Below are 14,510 nucleotides of genomic sequence, written 5' to 3' on the forward strand. Positions count from 1 at the left end.
CTATGCTAATTTTATTACATTTCGTCTGAGTATGGAAATGTTGAACCTTTGGGCCTTTGTTATTTATCCATCACTCAAACAGTTAATTATAATCGAAATCTAATCTAATCTAGTCGTTAATTCAATTAGTCAATCAATTTATTAGGTCAATCAGGCCGAGGTGATAATCGTTTATGCAAATGGTTTGCTGGCCAGGTCGATAGAGCGAAGCTATAAACATTTTTGGCTTGAGCTCTTTCTAATGCTCTATGCTTTAGGCACTCAGTAGCATCCTGTGCCCAGCTCACAGTTTTTTTTAGTCATAATATCTATACATCGAAGCCGTATACTCTTGTTCAAGCATCTCTCTCTCTCTCTCTCCCTTTGAATGCATATAGAACTGAATCTAGAGATACTTTCTTCAGATATACATATATATGATAATTGATAGATGTATATTATATATGAATTATTTATGCTTCTAGAATATTTGTGTAATATATAAGTATGGATCTATCCTTAAGCCAAAATAATTTATAATTATATTTATATTTTATATGTAAATTTATTTATTATTATATTTGAATTTGTCTGAATTTACAACCAACGCCAACGCTTAATCGTCTTCACAATTCGTCCCCCTCAATCAGTCAATAATTAATTAGCCAGATTTACGCATTTATTTCGTATTCGCTTAGCAAATTTCTAATCTGGGATATCAAGTAACAATAGATTGAGCTCGATTAAAATGAATTATTTTATCATTTATTTGGTGAGAAATTCCACAATTTAATCGATATCTAATAAATTCCGAGTCTAGCACACAGATTTGTGCCACTAGCTGCACAGGCCTAGAGCAATTTATTGTTTAGCTCTCCACGCTGGTGGGCGTGGCAGCTGTGCGTGGGTACTTGAAAAAAAATATGTAAGCCATGCGAGCGGAATGCCAGCGGCTAAAAAAGTTAACAGTTGACATAGTTTAGAGAGCTGAACGACCAGACGAGGCAAGCAGTGGAGAGGAGAGGAGAGTGTTGGGAGGTAGGCGTGGCTGATGGGCTGGGTGGGTCAGCAGGTTCAACAGCCAAGCTGGCAAGAGCTCTACACAACGTTTGAATGTGGAATGAATGAATGTCTTAATAGTGTGCCTCTTACACATTGCTGTTGTTGTTGTAATACCCTGAAGTGAATGTGTGAAGTGGGTATATTGGTTTAGAATGAGCGAGAGCAGCAGGCGATTGTAAGGCATGTAAGACTCTGGGAAATAAGTGGAAAAATATGAAATGGGCTGCTCTCTTAAACCAACTATCGATAATTTCGATAATTTATCGATATACATGTAAATACACTTGGACATATTTTTCAAGATATAAGTCAGGCCCCTTAATATCTATACTTGTCATTCTTAATCTCCTTTAGTGTACTCAAATTCCACCTAGGGTATGTATTAGTCGTGCACATGCCGCCTAGGTTACACCCACTCGTTGCTGTGACAGTTCGTAGCAGGAAAATTGGTGCCAAACTAAATGAATTTAATTGCCGCTGGATATGAAAGTAATTATTTTGCAGTTGCATAGAGACAGCCGAGGCGGGGCGCTTATCTCAGCTCTATCTCTCTATCTTGGTCGCTCTCTCTCTCTCTCTCTCCCTCTCTCTCGCTCTCTGTCTTTCTGTTTGCTGCTGCTGTGTGTGTTGCTATCGATGCACTTGCACTTAACAGCAAACAGGCGTAGGCAAGCAAATCGGCACACATACGCAACGACAGGGCACACACACACACACACAAACAGACTCGGTTACTTTCACTGCTGGGTAAAAATTGCCCCGCAGATATTTTGAGTTGTTCTTTAATTTATTCTCTTTTCAGTCGCCTAGCCCAGCGCGTTGTCCTTGCTGTTGTTCGAATGCGCCGCCAACGGCAGCTCCTACAAAAGCCAACCATGTGTGTAGGCGTATGTGTCTGTATCTATGCGTGTGTGTGTGTGTGTGTGGAAGTGACAGTGTTGTGTCACTTGTTTACATGGTTGGCCTTGTTTTGTTGCCTAGATCAGGCCTTTATATACCCTGTAAACGTTGAGAGCGGCGCTAGTAATGGGCTATACGCATTGGTAAAAGAAATCACTATACACTATATTCTTTCATTATAGACAGAAAACTCTTGTAGAAAGTTATCGATTGTTGTTGGCTACAAAGAGTTATAGACTTGACCTTTTCATAGAGCTTAGATTCATTTCATTTTTCTAATATTCTTTTCATAGAACTTATGCGTTCACTTTCTCCAACTTTCGCTATGCAGAAATAACTAATAAATCTGAAGAGCATATCTTATAAATGAATGTCAAAGAACAATACATACAGAGTTGTATATAAAGACAAAAGGGTATTCAACATTTCGTCGCTCTTTAGAATTCTGAAATTCTTTTCTTTTCGCAAGTTCACTTTTCATTTAATGCATAGAAAGTTTTTCCTTTCGCTGCAGACAGTTCAAGCTGTCGCTGACAGCAACAATTACAGGGTATTTGGTAGTCGTGCTTTTTCTTATATGTTTTCCCTGCATTGTTAGTTCACGGACCTTGTAACACTTTCGATCGTGCACTCAACCGAGAAGAAACGCAGAAATTAGCATTCGATTTGTTTTCATTTTCTTTTTTTCGCAGCATTTAACAAGTCCAATTTGTATACCAACTGGAAAAATTTAGATATCGTATGATATATTTTGTATAGCAAGTAGAGCTATGGCCATTACTCTATTCAAGTTTAGTCCTAACGAATTGTGGAAAAGCCTTTTCAGATGGATATCTAAAACTAGTTTCTATTTTATGCCTACTCAACTTGGTAACAATTCGAATTCGAATTCAAATCGTATTCGATTTATCAGAAAATAGAAATTGTGTTTTACTTTCTATATTTTGCAATATAAATTCGTTTGTTTTTTATGTATTTTATTTCATTTCAAATTCCTTAGTTGATTTTAAAGAACTATCGCAACCTTCACGGGCACCTTTGCACCTTCGGATCACAAGGTAATTGGCTAAGCCACTTGCCAAACTGTTGATACCACTGCCACAGCTCCAACGGATAGGTGTTAGTGTAATCCGGGGGACCTGGGTGAGGGCTGACAGTGGGCTTGCGAGTGGTAACGACTTTGTGGCTAGAGTCTTTCTCGTCATCGTTGTCATTCTTGACCACCACAATGCAGTTAACAACAGGACGCTCCGCCTCATCGTCCTTATCCTTGTCCTTGTCGGTGTCGTCAACATCATCATCATCATCATGAGCACCGCCCTCATACTCGAACTTGTCGTCATTGTTCGAGCCGCCTACTTTCCAGGTGATGTGGCGTCCATACTTCACCTGCCTGTCCTGCGACGAGACAACGCACAGAGGATAGCGCTTGGCGGCGGAACTGGGCTTGTTGCTTTCGAAGGAAAGCGAATGGGCGATGTTGGCCAAGCCGCTGAGCGGACTGCGCAGCAGACGTGACTCTGAGACCTGCGAGCCGCCTCTGGTTAGGCGTAGCAAGTCGTTATACTCCTGCTGAGTAACCTCGTGAATGCGCAGCAGCTGCGTGCGAGCTGCAAAGGTAACAAATCAAACTCTCACCCACATCCTGCCATGGGTATCATTGAAGGACTCACCAGCATCGGCTGCGACTGCGCATAGCGCCAGAAGCGCAACAAGTGGCAAAATCTTCATCTCTGGCCTTTCGAGCGCTCTGTTCGAATAACTAGCCGTGGCTAGTGGCAACATCTTTATAAAGATTCGTATGGCATTATCATTTAAATTTTGCCACGCCCCATCAAAAATCAAAACACTAATATGAACAATCTGCTTGTTAGTTTTCTTTTCTTTTCTTTTATTTTTTTTTTATTTTTCTATGCATAATTTACGCGCTGACCCAGTTCTGAGAGGAATTCGTTAAGCCAAGCCTTAACAGACAATGCGAAGTCTGCCCAAAATGCCATGATTTTGTTTTAATGATCGCCGTTCGCGTTTATGAGATAACTGTTTATTTATTGACGTGTCTCGGCGGCTGTCGGCAGCAGCGAAATGCTATTTGATAATTCGACTAGAACAGCGACGAGTTGGCTAAAGTGAAAATGGACAATTGTACAAATAAGGCGGAGCTAATGGCTCTTTAGTAATCAAATATTGAGAGCAGCTCCTTATATATGGCTAGAAAAGGTTCTAGTTAGGGCACATGTAAATGCAAATGAATATATCAAATTTTACAAACAAGTCTTTATGGTTTTCCTGCTTTGATTAGTTTTAGATTTTATATAAAATGATATAAAATTTAAAAACTAATTTAAAGAGATTTTTATTGTGGGGTAAATTCAGTTTAAAATTGTTCGAAATTGTTGAACTGCTTAATATTAAATATTCAAATATGAATTAGCCAAAATTTCCTGCTCTTGAGACGGGAATGAAACCCCTTGCCAAGTCTTAGACTGAATCTGTTCGCTTTGTTGATCTGTTAAAGTTGTTTATCAAGGATTCATGCCAAATCATACGTCAATATATGGCCATAGCTTACGCTTAGGCTTATGATAAATTTAAATCTTTGGGAAACTTTTAAGTCTATGAAATTCAAAAAATTTGCCTAATGAACCTACTTTTTTATGAGGAGCTCAAAAATTTATTCAGCAAATGGAATATGAAGTCCGAGTATTGTCTACTTCAGAAATAGTTTACTCTTAACTTGTAACTCCATCAAATGTGATGATCACGATCAGACATGGGTCAAGTAATTTGATGGCAGCCCAATGGCTTTTAATATTCGCTCATAGATAAATTCATGACAAAAACTCTTGAGCAGCTTTACATTACTTACACAAATCATATATAAACACTTTCGCAACTTGCAAAGAACTTTTAATAATTACAGTATAGTGCTGATACTTCTAAATGAAAAGGGGATAACTTTCTTTTTTTTTTTCATTTATCTAGTAATTCAAACTATCGAGAATTATTGAGAACGATTTTTGTTCAAGGGGATCGAATTTTTGTTTAAACATCGCGATGTTCGATTTATCGAGGTACGAACTATCGAGACTCGACAGTATATATTGAACGTCTATTGCTCTACCCCTATGATTGTCCGTCATCCATTTAAATCTAACATTTAAACAATATTCATATATTCATTTCAATATATTTTATAAGATTTTTATTCATAATAGTCTTCCTCTTCTGACTCCACATGTAAAATGTGGCCATACTCCTCGTCTTCCTCGTCCTCATCAGCGTCTTCCTCCTGTTTATCCTGCTGCTCGTAATAGGCAGGGGCAGGGGGATTGTAGTACGGATTCTGTCCATAATACGGCGGCGAATATGGATAGGGCTGCTGGCCAAAAGCTGATTGGGGGCTAAAGGGCAGCTGTTGGCTGTAGGCTGCATAGGGATTGTACTGGCCGTAGCTAGGGAAGGGATAGGCACCGCCATAGGCGCTGCCATATGGTGCCGTTGGCACTGGTGGTGGCGGTGGTGGTGGCAGTGGTGGTGCTGCTGGTGGTCCATAGGGCGAGCCGTACTGACGTGAAGCAGGCACAGCAAATACAGAGCCCAGAGCTGGGCGTGCCCGTTTCTTGTTCTTGCTCTTGGATTTGGATTTGGGTATGGATTTGGATTTGTTACGCTTCTTCTTAGTTACCTTTGGCGCACTTGTGGTTGTCGTTGTCCTGATCCGTTCCAGCTGCTGCTCAGCCTCTGGAGCAAAGTCCAGCTCAACTGGCTGTGCTGCCTGCTGCAGCGGCTGCAGCTGCTGCAGCGGCTGCTCGTCACTTTGTTCGGTGTACCAATAGGGCGCAAAGTCAGGATTGCTAGAGCTGAGGGTCTGCAATGCCGGATCCCGCTTAAGCACCACAATGCAATTGATGACCGACTCCTCATCGTTTGACGATCTGCCCTGTATGCCAAGCGACTCAGCATCGTATATATTGCGCCTCATAACACACAGAGGCTGCCCATCGATATCGATCTTTGGCTGCTCCGTGCGGGTCGAGGTCAAGCCGACGATGCGCAGCAGCGAGTTCCAGCCCGAGCCGAGCGTGTTGCGGACCGAAGTAAATCCGGCGGTAGTCAGCCGCCCCTCGGATATCAGATTTTTGCCATCGGTAAGCTGCAGCAAGCGCTCATACTGCTCCTCGCTGATGGGATAGACGCGCACCACCTGCCCCTCCTTCTCAGTCGATGGTGCTGCAAATGTGAATCGTTCTACAATATCTTTCCAGTGAATCTCGCTTGATTTCTTTACGTACCCGCCTCACAGCAACTCAATACCAAACATAGAAAGGCGAAACAACGAAGCCACGCTGAATGCATTGTCTGTCGTTCAATCAGTGAAACTGAGACTCGCAATGCCAGACGATAGTCTTATTTATACATTCGTCTGGTCTAAGACAAACGGTAAATATTTGCCAAATACTGCAATTATTTGGATTTCTATGGAATATGGAATATGGAATGGAATGGCCAGAAAAATTCTATCCCAAAATCCATTTCAATAAATTATTTGCAGCTGGCACACATTCGTAGCGAAGCCGAGTCAATGAACGCATTTAAATGCGGCATGGCTGGAACTGGTTCTTGAGCTATGTGTAAACCACCGAGATGCCGCATCTGCTTTAGTTTAGCTTGCCTCGATCGTGTTCATCATTTTTGGGCATTAGTTAGTCAACTCAGGTTTGTTTTTGGTTTATCTCCACTGGAGATTCTCCAGTCAATTTTTAATCTCTCGACATCATGTTGAGCGATTTGTATAATTAACTGTATTCTGTTAGTTATGCGCGTGCTTAACTGGAGCATTTTTATGCGAATTTTATACCCCCTAATATGGCTATTCCCATGATTTGGTTTATATTGAAAACTTGTTATAAACTAATCGAAACTAGATACATCATTTAACTATATCATTAGCATGAGAACGAACGCATAAATAGCATGTAGAAAATTTGCAAAGATCCGCTTAGACTCTTTGTTTTCAGACATTATTGAAGGGTATCTACCTCTATATAGCTTGAACGGTTTACAATGAAATTTCAGTTAGTTTCAGAATCATTTGTTGCAAAAGAAATTTTGAGCGTAGAATTTAACTTACCATACTCCAGGGCATTCAAGCTATCACCCCAGATACTTTAGTATTCGTCAAGATCTTATCGTATAAATGAGGAACACCCAATCGTCAATTGCGCAGAGTTTCGGCGATCAAGAGCTGCTGTACTTATCATTGATCACTGTTTCATTTTTCAGAGATATAACTAACTATTTCTTCTCTCTAATTCATCTCTTTAATTCGACACTCTATCATTGTGTTTCTCATTTTCTATCTCTCTAAACTCTTTTGATTGCTTTATATAAGCATTCATAGCTATTTCAGGTTGCCTTAATCTCAATTTATCTCTCTATATTTCCTCTCCATTCAGAGCTCCATTCTACTCCCACAATGAGTCAACTCCAAAGATTTAAATATTTGCTCATTCATCATAATTTGCGTCATTTAAGGTATTTCAGCTGATATATTATGAGACCATTCATAAGAAATTAATCCGTTTAGCAGAAGAATCTGCAAATCTTTGTGCTTGCAACATCCAATTTAGCGCTTTGCATAATTATTGCCAATTTCGATATTCAAATAAAAGACGTTTTTAATATTTTTTTTTATTAATTTTTCTAAACCATAATTAATTTTAATCTTATTTCGTTTAAATCTCTTGCAGTGTATGTGTGTGATTGTGAGTGTGTGTTTCTGTGTTCACATACATATATCTATGTGTATATATATATATTTATATCATATATATATATATACCTATGCATAAATACTTAGTTATAATGTCGTCGTTTGACTTTGAATGAACTCTAAAGTGTTTTGCTCTTATAGTTAACACACATTAAGTGACACATTTGTATGTGCATGTGTGCGTGTGTGCGTGTGTGCGTGTGCGTCGCTTATAAACCTGTATGTGTTATGTATACATATACATTTATATATATATAAATATTAGTTGTCGTCTTTTCGATTAATGCAAAATCAAATTTATTTACAAAATGTTTTTTATCATTTGTTTATCTTTCTTGTTGTCGTTGAATGCTCGTTCACTTGTAGGAAAAGGAAGAGTATATTGGTTTTATAGATGTGCAGTTATACGTCGGGATTGGTACTTGGTACTTGGAATGTCAATAGACCATATTATCTTTGATTGGTCAGCTGTCGTTATAATAATTATGGAATTTCATTAGAGCTCGACCAGTAAACTCTTTGAGTGATAGCGTGACAGCCCGAGGCCAACTTCTATTCAGACACAAAACTTCTTCTAATTGTCTGCCACAGTTTTCAGAATGACAAAAGTTTTGCAGCTGCATCTCTTCTCATCTGCATCTACAGCTGAAGCTTGCAGAACTTTGATTTCACTCTCAAATTAGCTTTTCTATTTTCTCAACTTGTGAGCGAGCATTGCGCAGTCGTCAGCAGCCAACTGCAAAGTTTTTATTTCTTTTATATATTTTTTTTTGTTTTTTTATAACTTAATCTAAATTCACACATTTACACACTCACACACACACACACGCATGCACACGCAGTTATGCAGTTTTGTATTTGTTTTTATGCAATTTATCTAAACTTGTTTTCTTCTATTTTTTTTTTTGCTGTTGTTGCATTTATCTGTTGCATTCGTTTTGCTTTCTGTTTTTTTTTTTTTTTCCATAATTGTTATTGATTTCTGTTGTATTGTATTTTATTTAAATATATATATGTTATGTCTGTATATATATATTTATTTATGTGTATGTCTGCTGCGTGTGGTGTACAAATTAAACAGTTTACAAACATTTAAATTGCATTTTGCATTTAGGTATTTATTTTATTTAAGAGTTAATTAAAACTACAGTCGCTACTAATGAATTTATTTACAGTGCCTGTTTTTTTTTTTTTTTGATTTGATTTTGTTTTTTGCTTTTTGCATTTCGATTTCCGTTTAAGCACATTATTAATTTGCATTTGTCATATGCTCTTATGTCAGCCAATACTAATTAGTTAGCACGTATATATAAATTTATATATGCTTTTATATATGTATATATACGCATATATCTTGTTTAATTATCTTTTATTTTTTTTGCGATTTGTATGCATTTGTCTGTACATGCTCATCAAGCTTTATTAGCTTGAACGATTTCTGACATTTTATACCCTGAACACTATTGAAAATGGGAGTTGAGAAGGTTGCACGATGCGATTTCTTTAGCAGGCAGAAGAATGCCTAATTTATGAACTGTTGTCTGTTGCTTCCGGTAGAGCAGGAAAAAAAAGAAACTAAGATAGTCAAGATAAGATTCCCACGGCAATATCATTCCCTGTATTGAAAAGTTTAGTGTAGAAGTTTGCCTTGCTATTCCCGGAAGAGTTAGAAAGTGGACCAAAGGATCTTCTAAGGGAGGTTCAACTCAAGATTCATTCTCATGTTTGGCTCCTCTGTCAATATTTCTTGAATGCAAAGTAAAGTTATGCCCAGGGTTCAGGGTAATTCCCAGCTACTCTCTCTTTATTTTGGTTAATTGTTCCTCATATGAAATTTCCTTGCAAAATACATACTTACATTTAGAAACGAAAACATTTATCTCAATGCATTGCATTATTTATTTGGGCTTACAAATTCTTCTATACAAGGGCATCTATAATTCGGTCTACCGAACATTTCTCTCCGCTTCAACTTTCTCCATATCAAATTACAAAACAAAACAGTTAATATAAATATTTATATCTCTATGTATATCTAAATGGCATTTATTTACAGCAAATATATATTCAAATGTTATGCTTAATACTTACAATAGAGTACACAGTGAGCTACAGCAGTATGCATACGGTGAGAGGGCTAGAAAAACGACTTAGAGAGGTTGAAAGCTGCACAAATTTGATTTGATTCGAGTGACATGCTGACTGGATTGGAGAGAACAGTTTGTATTGAAGCATTGTATATGTATAGCCTAGTTAGTCTTATTTCATAATGACAAAATTTGTGTTTTGCTATTGAGGTGTGTGTGTGTGTGTGTGTGTGAAACAAATGCAGGAGAAGATCACAAAAATATATGGAAATTGTTTGCCTGATGGAATTGGGAGTGAGAGATGCTTGAATAGGCTGTGAACTAGAAATCTTTAGCCAGAAGCAGCTTGAATAAATTGGGAATTGGGAAGCTTAAAGTCCATGGGAGTTGATTCAATTTATATTGATTGCTTCACTTATGAATTGTCAAGCTGATAAATGCTAAAAAATGTTTGAACTAGTTGGGAATTAAAAGGCCTTAGGAAAAGCAATTTGCATTTGTTTTAAATGAAGTAATTTAAAAAGAAATTAGCTAGAATTAGATATATTTACGCATGCTCTGACAAAAACCAAAGCTAATACAAATATATATAAAAAGCTGAGCTGCAAAGCTCTTAAGTTTTCCTATTTTTTGTGATCGATTCCGCATTTGTTCAACTAGATTTCGCTTAAATAATAATTAAATATTATCTATATATATATCATATTATATATATGCTCTTGCACTGTTTATTTGACTCTTCATATACAGATCATCTCATATTTTATTATGCCTTCCGCTTGGCTTAACTTACCCAAAAATCGAGAGCTTAGAGCTAAAGATGTTTGCATTTTCTTATTGGTTTTGTCTGTTTTGCTTTGTTCTTGTTCTTGTTCTTGTTTATTCACTAAGTGCATTTTATCTTAGATACGAATTCAATGCTTGCTTCAATTTAACTAAATGTCATTATTAACTCAATTACCATGATCATCAGCATCATCATGAACATCATCATCACCTGGAACTCAGTGGGCCAGAAGCGAACTGTCATTCCTTCATCTCAGTCCACTTTGCTGGGAGCTGCTGCTGCTGCTGCGGCGGCGGGGGCGGGCTTTCAGTGTGGCTGTTGCTGTTACGGCTGTAACGGCTGCAGCAGCAACTGTTGCCGCTGTTGTTGCTGCTGTTGTTGCCGCTGTTGTTGTTGCCGCTGTCGCTGGCTGTGACAATTCCTTGGCTGGCAGCAAGAGAAGCGCCGCCATTGTCTCAGCAGGCGCTGCGCACACATACCAATGCTGCAGGCAGCAGGAGAAAATGCTGAGCAGCATGCAACAAATGCCGCAGTAGAAACTGTTGCTGTTGCTGCTCGAATTGTGCTGCATGGCCGCCGGGTGTTCGCCTGCAAGTGGAAATGCCAAAGAAAATAGAGGAAAGCGTAAGAAAAACAGTGCAAATTAGTTAAGAAAACAGTTGTACATATACCCTGCAGCGCAGTCATGAGTAAGCGGGGGTATATACGGTCTAGTGAGGTACATTTAACGGCCAGACAAAGGCGTGACTGAGCCCATAAAATGTGTATAAAAAGAAATGAAATTGCTTAAAAATTTGAGAGTGAACTTGTACTCATTTCTTCTCTTCTATGTTTTAGTCTTTGAGTGGGAAAGTCTCTTAAGAACTTTAGCTAATCAAAAGTCACACTACGTAAATCTTAAGGTATTAGCCAGTCGTGCATATCCAAACAGAGCCACATCTTCTGCTTGTGCTTGTGCTTTTTCAATTCATTAGCTAATTGTTAAAGCAGTCAAGAAGCAAGTCAAGCGCATGCGTAAAAGGATGCAATTTAGCTAAGGTGCAACTGCTTTTGTTGTTGTTGTTGCTGTTGTTGTTGCTGCTGTTCTTATCTGTAGTTGCTGCTGTTAGCTGCTGCTTCCGATTGCCTTTGTTTGGTTGCCAGGTTCAATCGCCTGTAGCAAAATCTCTGCTTCAGACTCATCTCAGCACATCAGCATCATCAGCATCAGCATCAACATCAACAAAAGTTGCACCTGAAAATCTGGGCCAGATAATATCGACGCTTTCCTTTGCATGTGCGCATTTCCTGTTTGCCAAACAAGGCAAACACTAAAGCAACTACAACACACAACAGCAACAACTTTTTATGTACAGCACTTGAGCACACACAAGAGCTGCAGCTGAAGTTTTTTTTGTTGTGGCTGCCGTTTCATAGGGCAGGCAGCCCGCCTTGATTATTGGCATTTCTAGCTGGCAAGCAAATAATTTCCGCACTTCTTTTCAGGCTAAGCTAACGCATATGCAATGCAAACAAACATGTCTAACGACAGCCTGAATACCCTGTAAAAGCTGAGTGATTAAATGTGTAATTTTGATTATGAAATTGAGTTAATCTCAAGTGAGTAAAGCTATATATTTGAAGTGTTTTCTTTGGAAGGCGATGAACTATTGAGGTATTATTGTATAGGTATTATTTCTGTTAATATAGTATAGTATGTTACAGGAAATATTAGATTAGAAAGAACGATAGATAGGTAATAGAACGGACGGATGAAACATCAATTGATCATTAAGCATACTTTGAGCTTTTGCGTGATTGTCTTATAGAAATTTTATTGGAAGCATTTACATTGGCTGCCTGGTAGCCTATGATTAGATGCACTCTTGGAATCTTCATAAATGAAGAAAGACTTTCATGGAGAACCAAATATTAAAAATATCTTCTGATAAATACTTGACTCGGATTTCTGAGATTTAATGAAAGTTTAGAAAAACTCTTGGAATAAAAAGGATTTTGTGTATTAAAATACTAAATTAAAATACTAAATAATCAAGCTTAAGTAGATCTAACCTAATACACCTTAGTGTATACTCTGCTTGATCTGATTGAGTACTTATTCCTTTTGAAGTTCTTGTTCAAGCAAAAAAGTTGCATTTACTTAGCAAAGAGTGACGAAAAAGCGCCGAGTTTTTATTGCTTGCCATGCAGAGTATGGAAACACAAACACTGAACAGTGTATGCTAGCCTCCAGCTACGCCCACACACACACACACGCACACCCATGTAGAGAGCGAGTGCACTTGGCATTCAGTGCAGTTGAAATGCTCAAATTGCAATGCGCGCTGCTAACAGGCAACTTCCTGTCATAAACATGCAAAACTGTCAGGCACACACAGAGACAGACAGCGCACATATATAAACAAGCACACACATACATATATACTCACCAATAATTACGTGCACATAGACGCTGGAGGTTTTTGCGACGGTTGGCACACAGGTGTAGTTGCCGGTGTCGCCGGGCATGGCTCGCTTGATTTTTAATCTGAGAAGCGCCGAGGGAGGCGCCAAGAGAAGAGAAGAGCAGAAAAGTAGAGTAAAGTTAGTTGAAAGTGAATGGCAATGCCTGCAAATGAATAACATAGTCGGCAATGAGTCGGGAGTTTTTTGGTGAAGAGCTGGGGCTAGGAGCTCGAAGCCCAGGGCCCGGGTAGGACGTCTGTGGGCGCACACTAACATCAAATAAAAGCCAAGCGTTATGTGGCAGCTACATTAAAAAGTTTTTGCTACTTTATGCTGAAGTCACAGTTCGGGATTAGGAAGGAGACCCAGCTCCTGCTCAGCTTTACGGCAGCCCGTGTCGTTCGTTAACGGCATAAATGCACAATGAGCACATGCAGCCAACAGGCATACTCGCTATAACTCTCTGACTCGAACTGTGACAGTAATTGTAACTGCAACTGCAACTGTAACTGCAACTGCAACTGTGACTGGATGACAGCAAAAACTGAGGCAAATTAAAAATCACACACGGCTAACTGCGAACAATTGTGAATTGTGAACTGTGATGCTGTCATTGAAATGAGTCTATGTGGAGACTATGTAATACCCTGTTTTGTTTAGGCATAAGCAAGCCATTAACTAATTGCCATTCTAACTAGTTACTTAATGTATTGGAAGAGGTTGTTGACACTAAACGAGGTGAAAATTTAAGTAAATGGTAGAAATAATGAAAGGGACTTATATGAGGAATGAATTAATTACCAAGAAATTAATAAAGACAAAAATAATATATGTGAATAATAATAATATATAAAAATATTAAAGCGATATAGTGAATATGAAGTGAATGGATATGAGTAGTAATATAAATAATGAGAGATGTAAATATAAATAATGAGATATAACAATAATTATATTGAGAGAGAGTGCCAATAACCATAAAAATAACAAAGAAATTAATATAGCGAATAATAATATATATGAATAATAATGATATATAATAATATTATAATAATATAGTGCATATGATGTGAATGGATATGAGTAATAATATAAAAATTGAGATATATCAATGATTAGATGCCTATAACCATAAAAATAACAGAAAAAATGTTAATGAAATGTTAATGCCAATGTCATGTTAATCTTTATGTAATGTAATGTTAATGTTAATGTTAATATAATGTTAATGTTAATGTTAATATAATGTTAATGTTAATGTTAATATAATGTTAATGTTCATGTTTATCATATTTTAATCTTAATGCAATGTAATCTTGATTATAAACATGATAAAATTTTCAATAGGAATTCATTAAAATTATACTGAAAATTGTAAACAAATTTAAAGCATAATCCTAGCAATTATCTGCAATTTATCAATAATAACTTCAACCTATATCTGTTGAATGCTTTCATTCATAATTATTATCCA

The 14,510-nt window shown here is 37.7% G+C and overlaps 3 protein-coding genes across 5 annotated transcripts in view; all 3 read right to left on the reverse strand.

Moving 5' to 3' along the window:
* Positions 1 to 2,901: 2,901 nt before the first annotated feature.
* On the reverse strand, positions 2,902 to 3,754 carry LOC108652656 (uncharacterized). The gene is made up of 2 exons (XM_018102847.2): positions 3,615 to 3,754; positions 2,902 to 3,551 (listed from the first exon to the last, which is right to left on the reverse strand). Exons 1-2 carry the CDS (start codon positions 3,724 to 3,726, stop codon positions 2,968 to 2,970), a joined length of 696 nt encoding a protein of 231 aa, XP_017958336.2. The 5' UTR covers positions 3,727 to 3,754; the 3' UTR covers positions 2,902 to 2,967.
* A 1,369-nt stretch (positions 3,755 to 5,123) lies between these two features.
* Positions 5,124 to 6,527, reverse strand: LOC108652657 (uncharacterized). The gene is made up of 2 exons (XM_089261880.1): positions 6,237 to 6,527; positions 5,124 to 6,174 (listed from the first exon to the last, which is right to left on the reverse strand). The coding sequence occupies exons 1-2, from the start codon at positions 6,298 to 6,300 to the stop codon at positions 5,147 to 5,149; spliced, it is 1,092 nt and encodes a 363-aa protein (XP_089118006.1). The 5' UTR covers positions 6,301 to 6,527; the 3' UTR covers positions 5,124 to 5,146.
* A 4,149-nt stretch (positions 6,528 to 10,676) lies between these two features.
* dpr1 (defective proboscis extension response 1) overlaps positions 10,677 to 14,510 on the reverse strand; it is an 85,731-nt gene continuing 81,897 nt past the window's right edge. For all 3 annotated transcript variants that reach the window (XM_089261408.1, XM_089261406.1, XM_089261407.1), the window contains exons 7-8: positions 13,021 to 13,118; positions 10,677 to 11,179 (exon numbers count right to left, since the gene is read on the reverse strand). In XM_089261408.1, the coding sequence (XP_089117534.1) occupies positions 10,839 to 11,179; positions 13,021 to 13,118 (439 nt within the window). In that variant the 3' untranslated portion in view covers positions 10,677 to 10,838. The remainder of the gene's footprint in view (positions 11,180 to 13,020; positions 13,119 to 14,510) is intronic.

Source organism: Drosophila navojoa, chromosome 5, assembly GCF_054131105.1.
Source record: "Drosophila navojoa isolate 15081-1374.11 chromosome 5, UAZ_NAV_1.0, whole genome shotgun sequence".
In the NCBI taxonomy this organism is placed as follows: Eukaryota; Metazoa; Arthropoda; class Insecta; order Diptera; family Drosophilidae; genus Drosophila; species Drosophila navojoa.

Coding starts and splice junctions, on each gene's coding strand:
- LOC108652656 (XM_018102847.2), bottom strand. CDS start 3,726: ATGTTGCCACTAGCCACGGCTAGTTATTCGAACAGAGCGCTCGAAAGG. Junction 3,552..3,614: donor CGCAGTCGCAGCCGATGCTG/GTGAGTCCTTCA, acceptor TTACCTTTGCAG/CTCGCACGCAGCTGCTGCGC.
- LOC108652657 (XM_089261880.1), bottom strand. CDS start 6,300: ATGCATTCAGCGTGGCTTCGTTGTTTCGCCTTTCTATGTTTGGTATTG. Junction 6,175..6,236: donor ATTGAGTTGCTGTGAGGCGG/GTACGTAAAGAA, acceptor TCACATTTGCAG/CACCATCGACTGAGAAGGAG.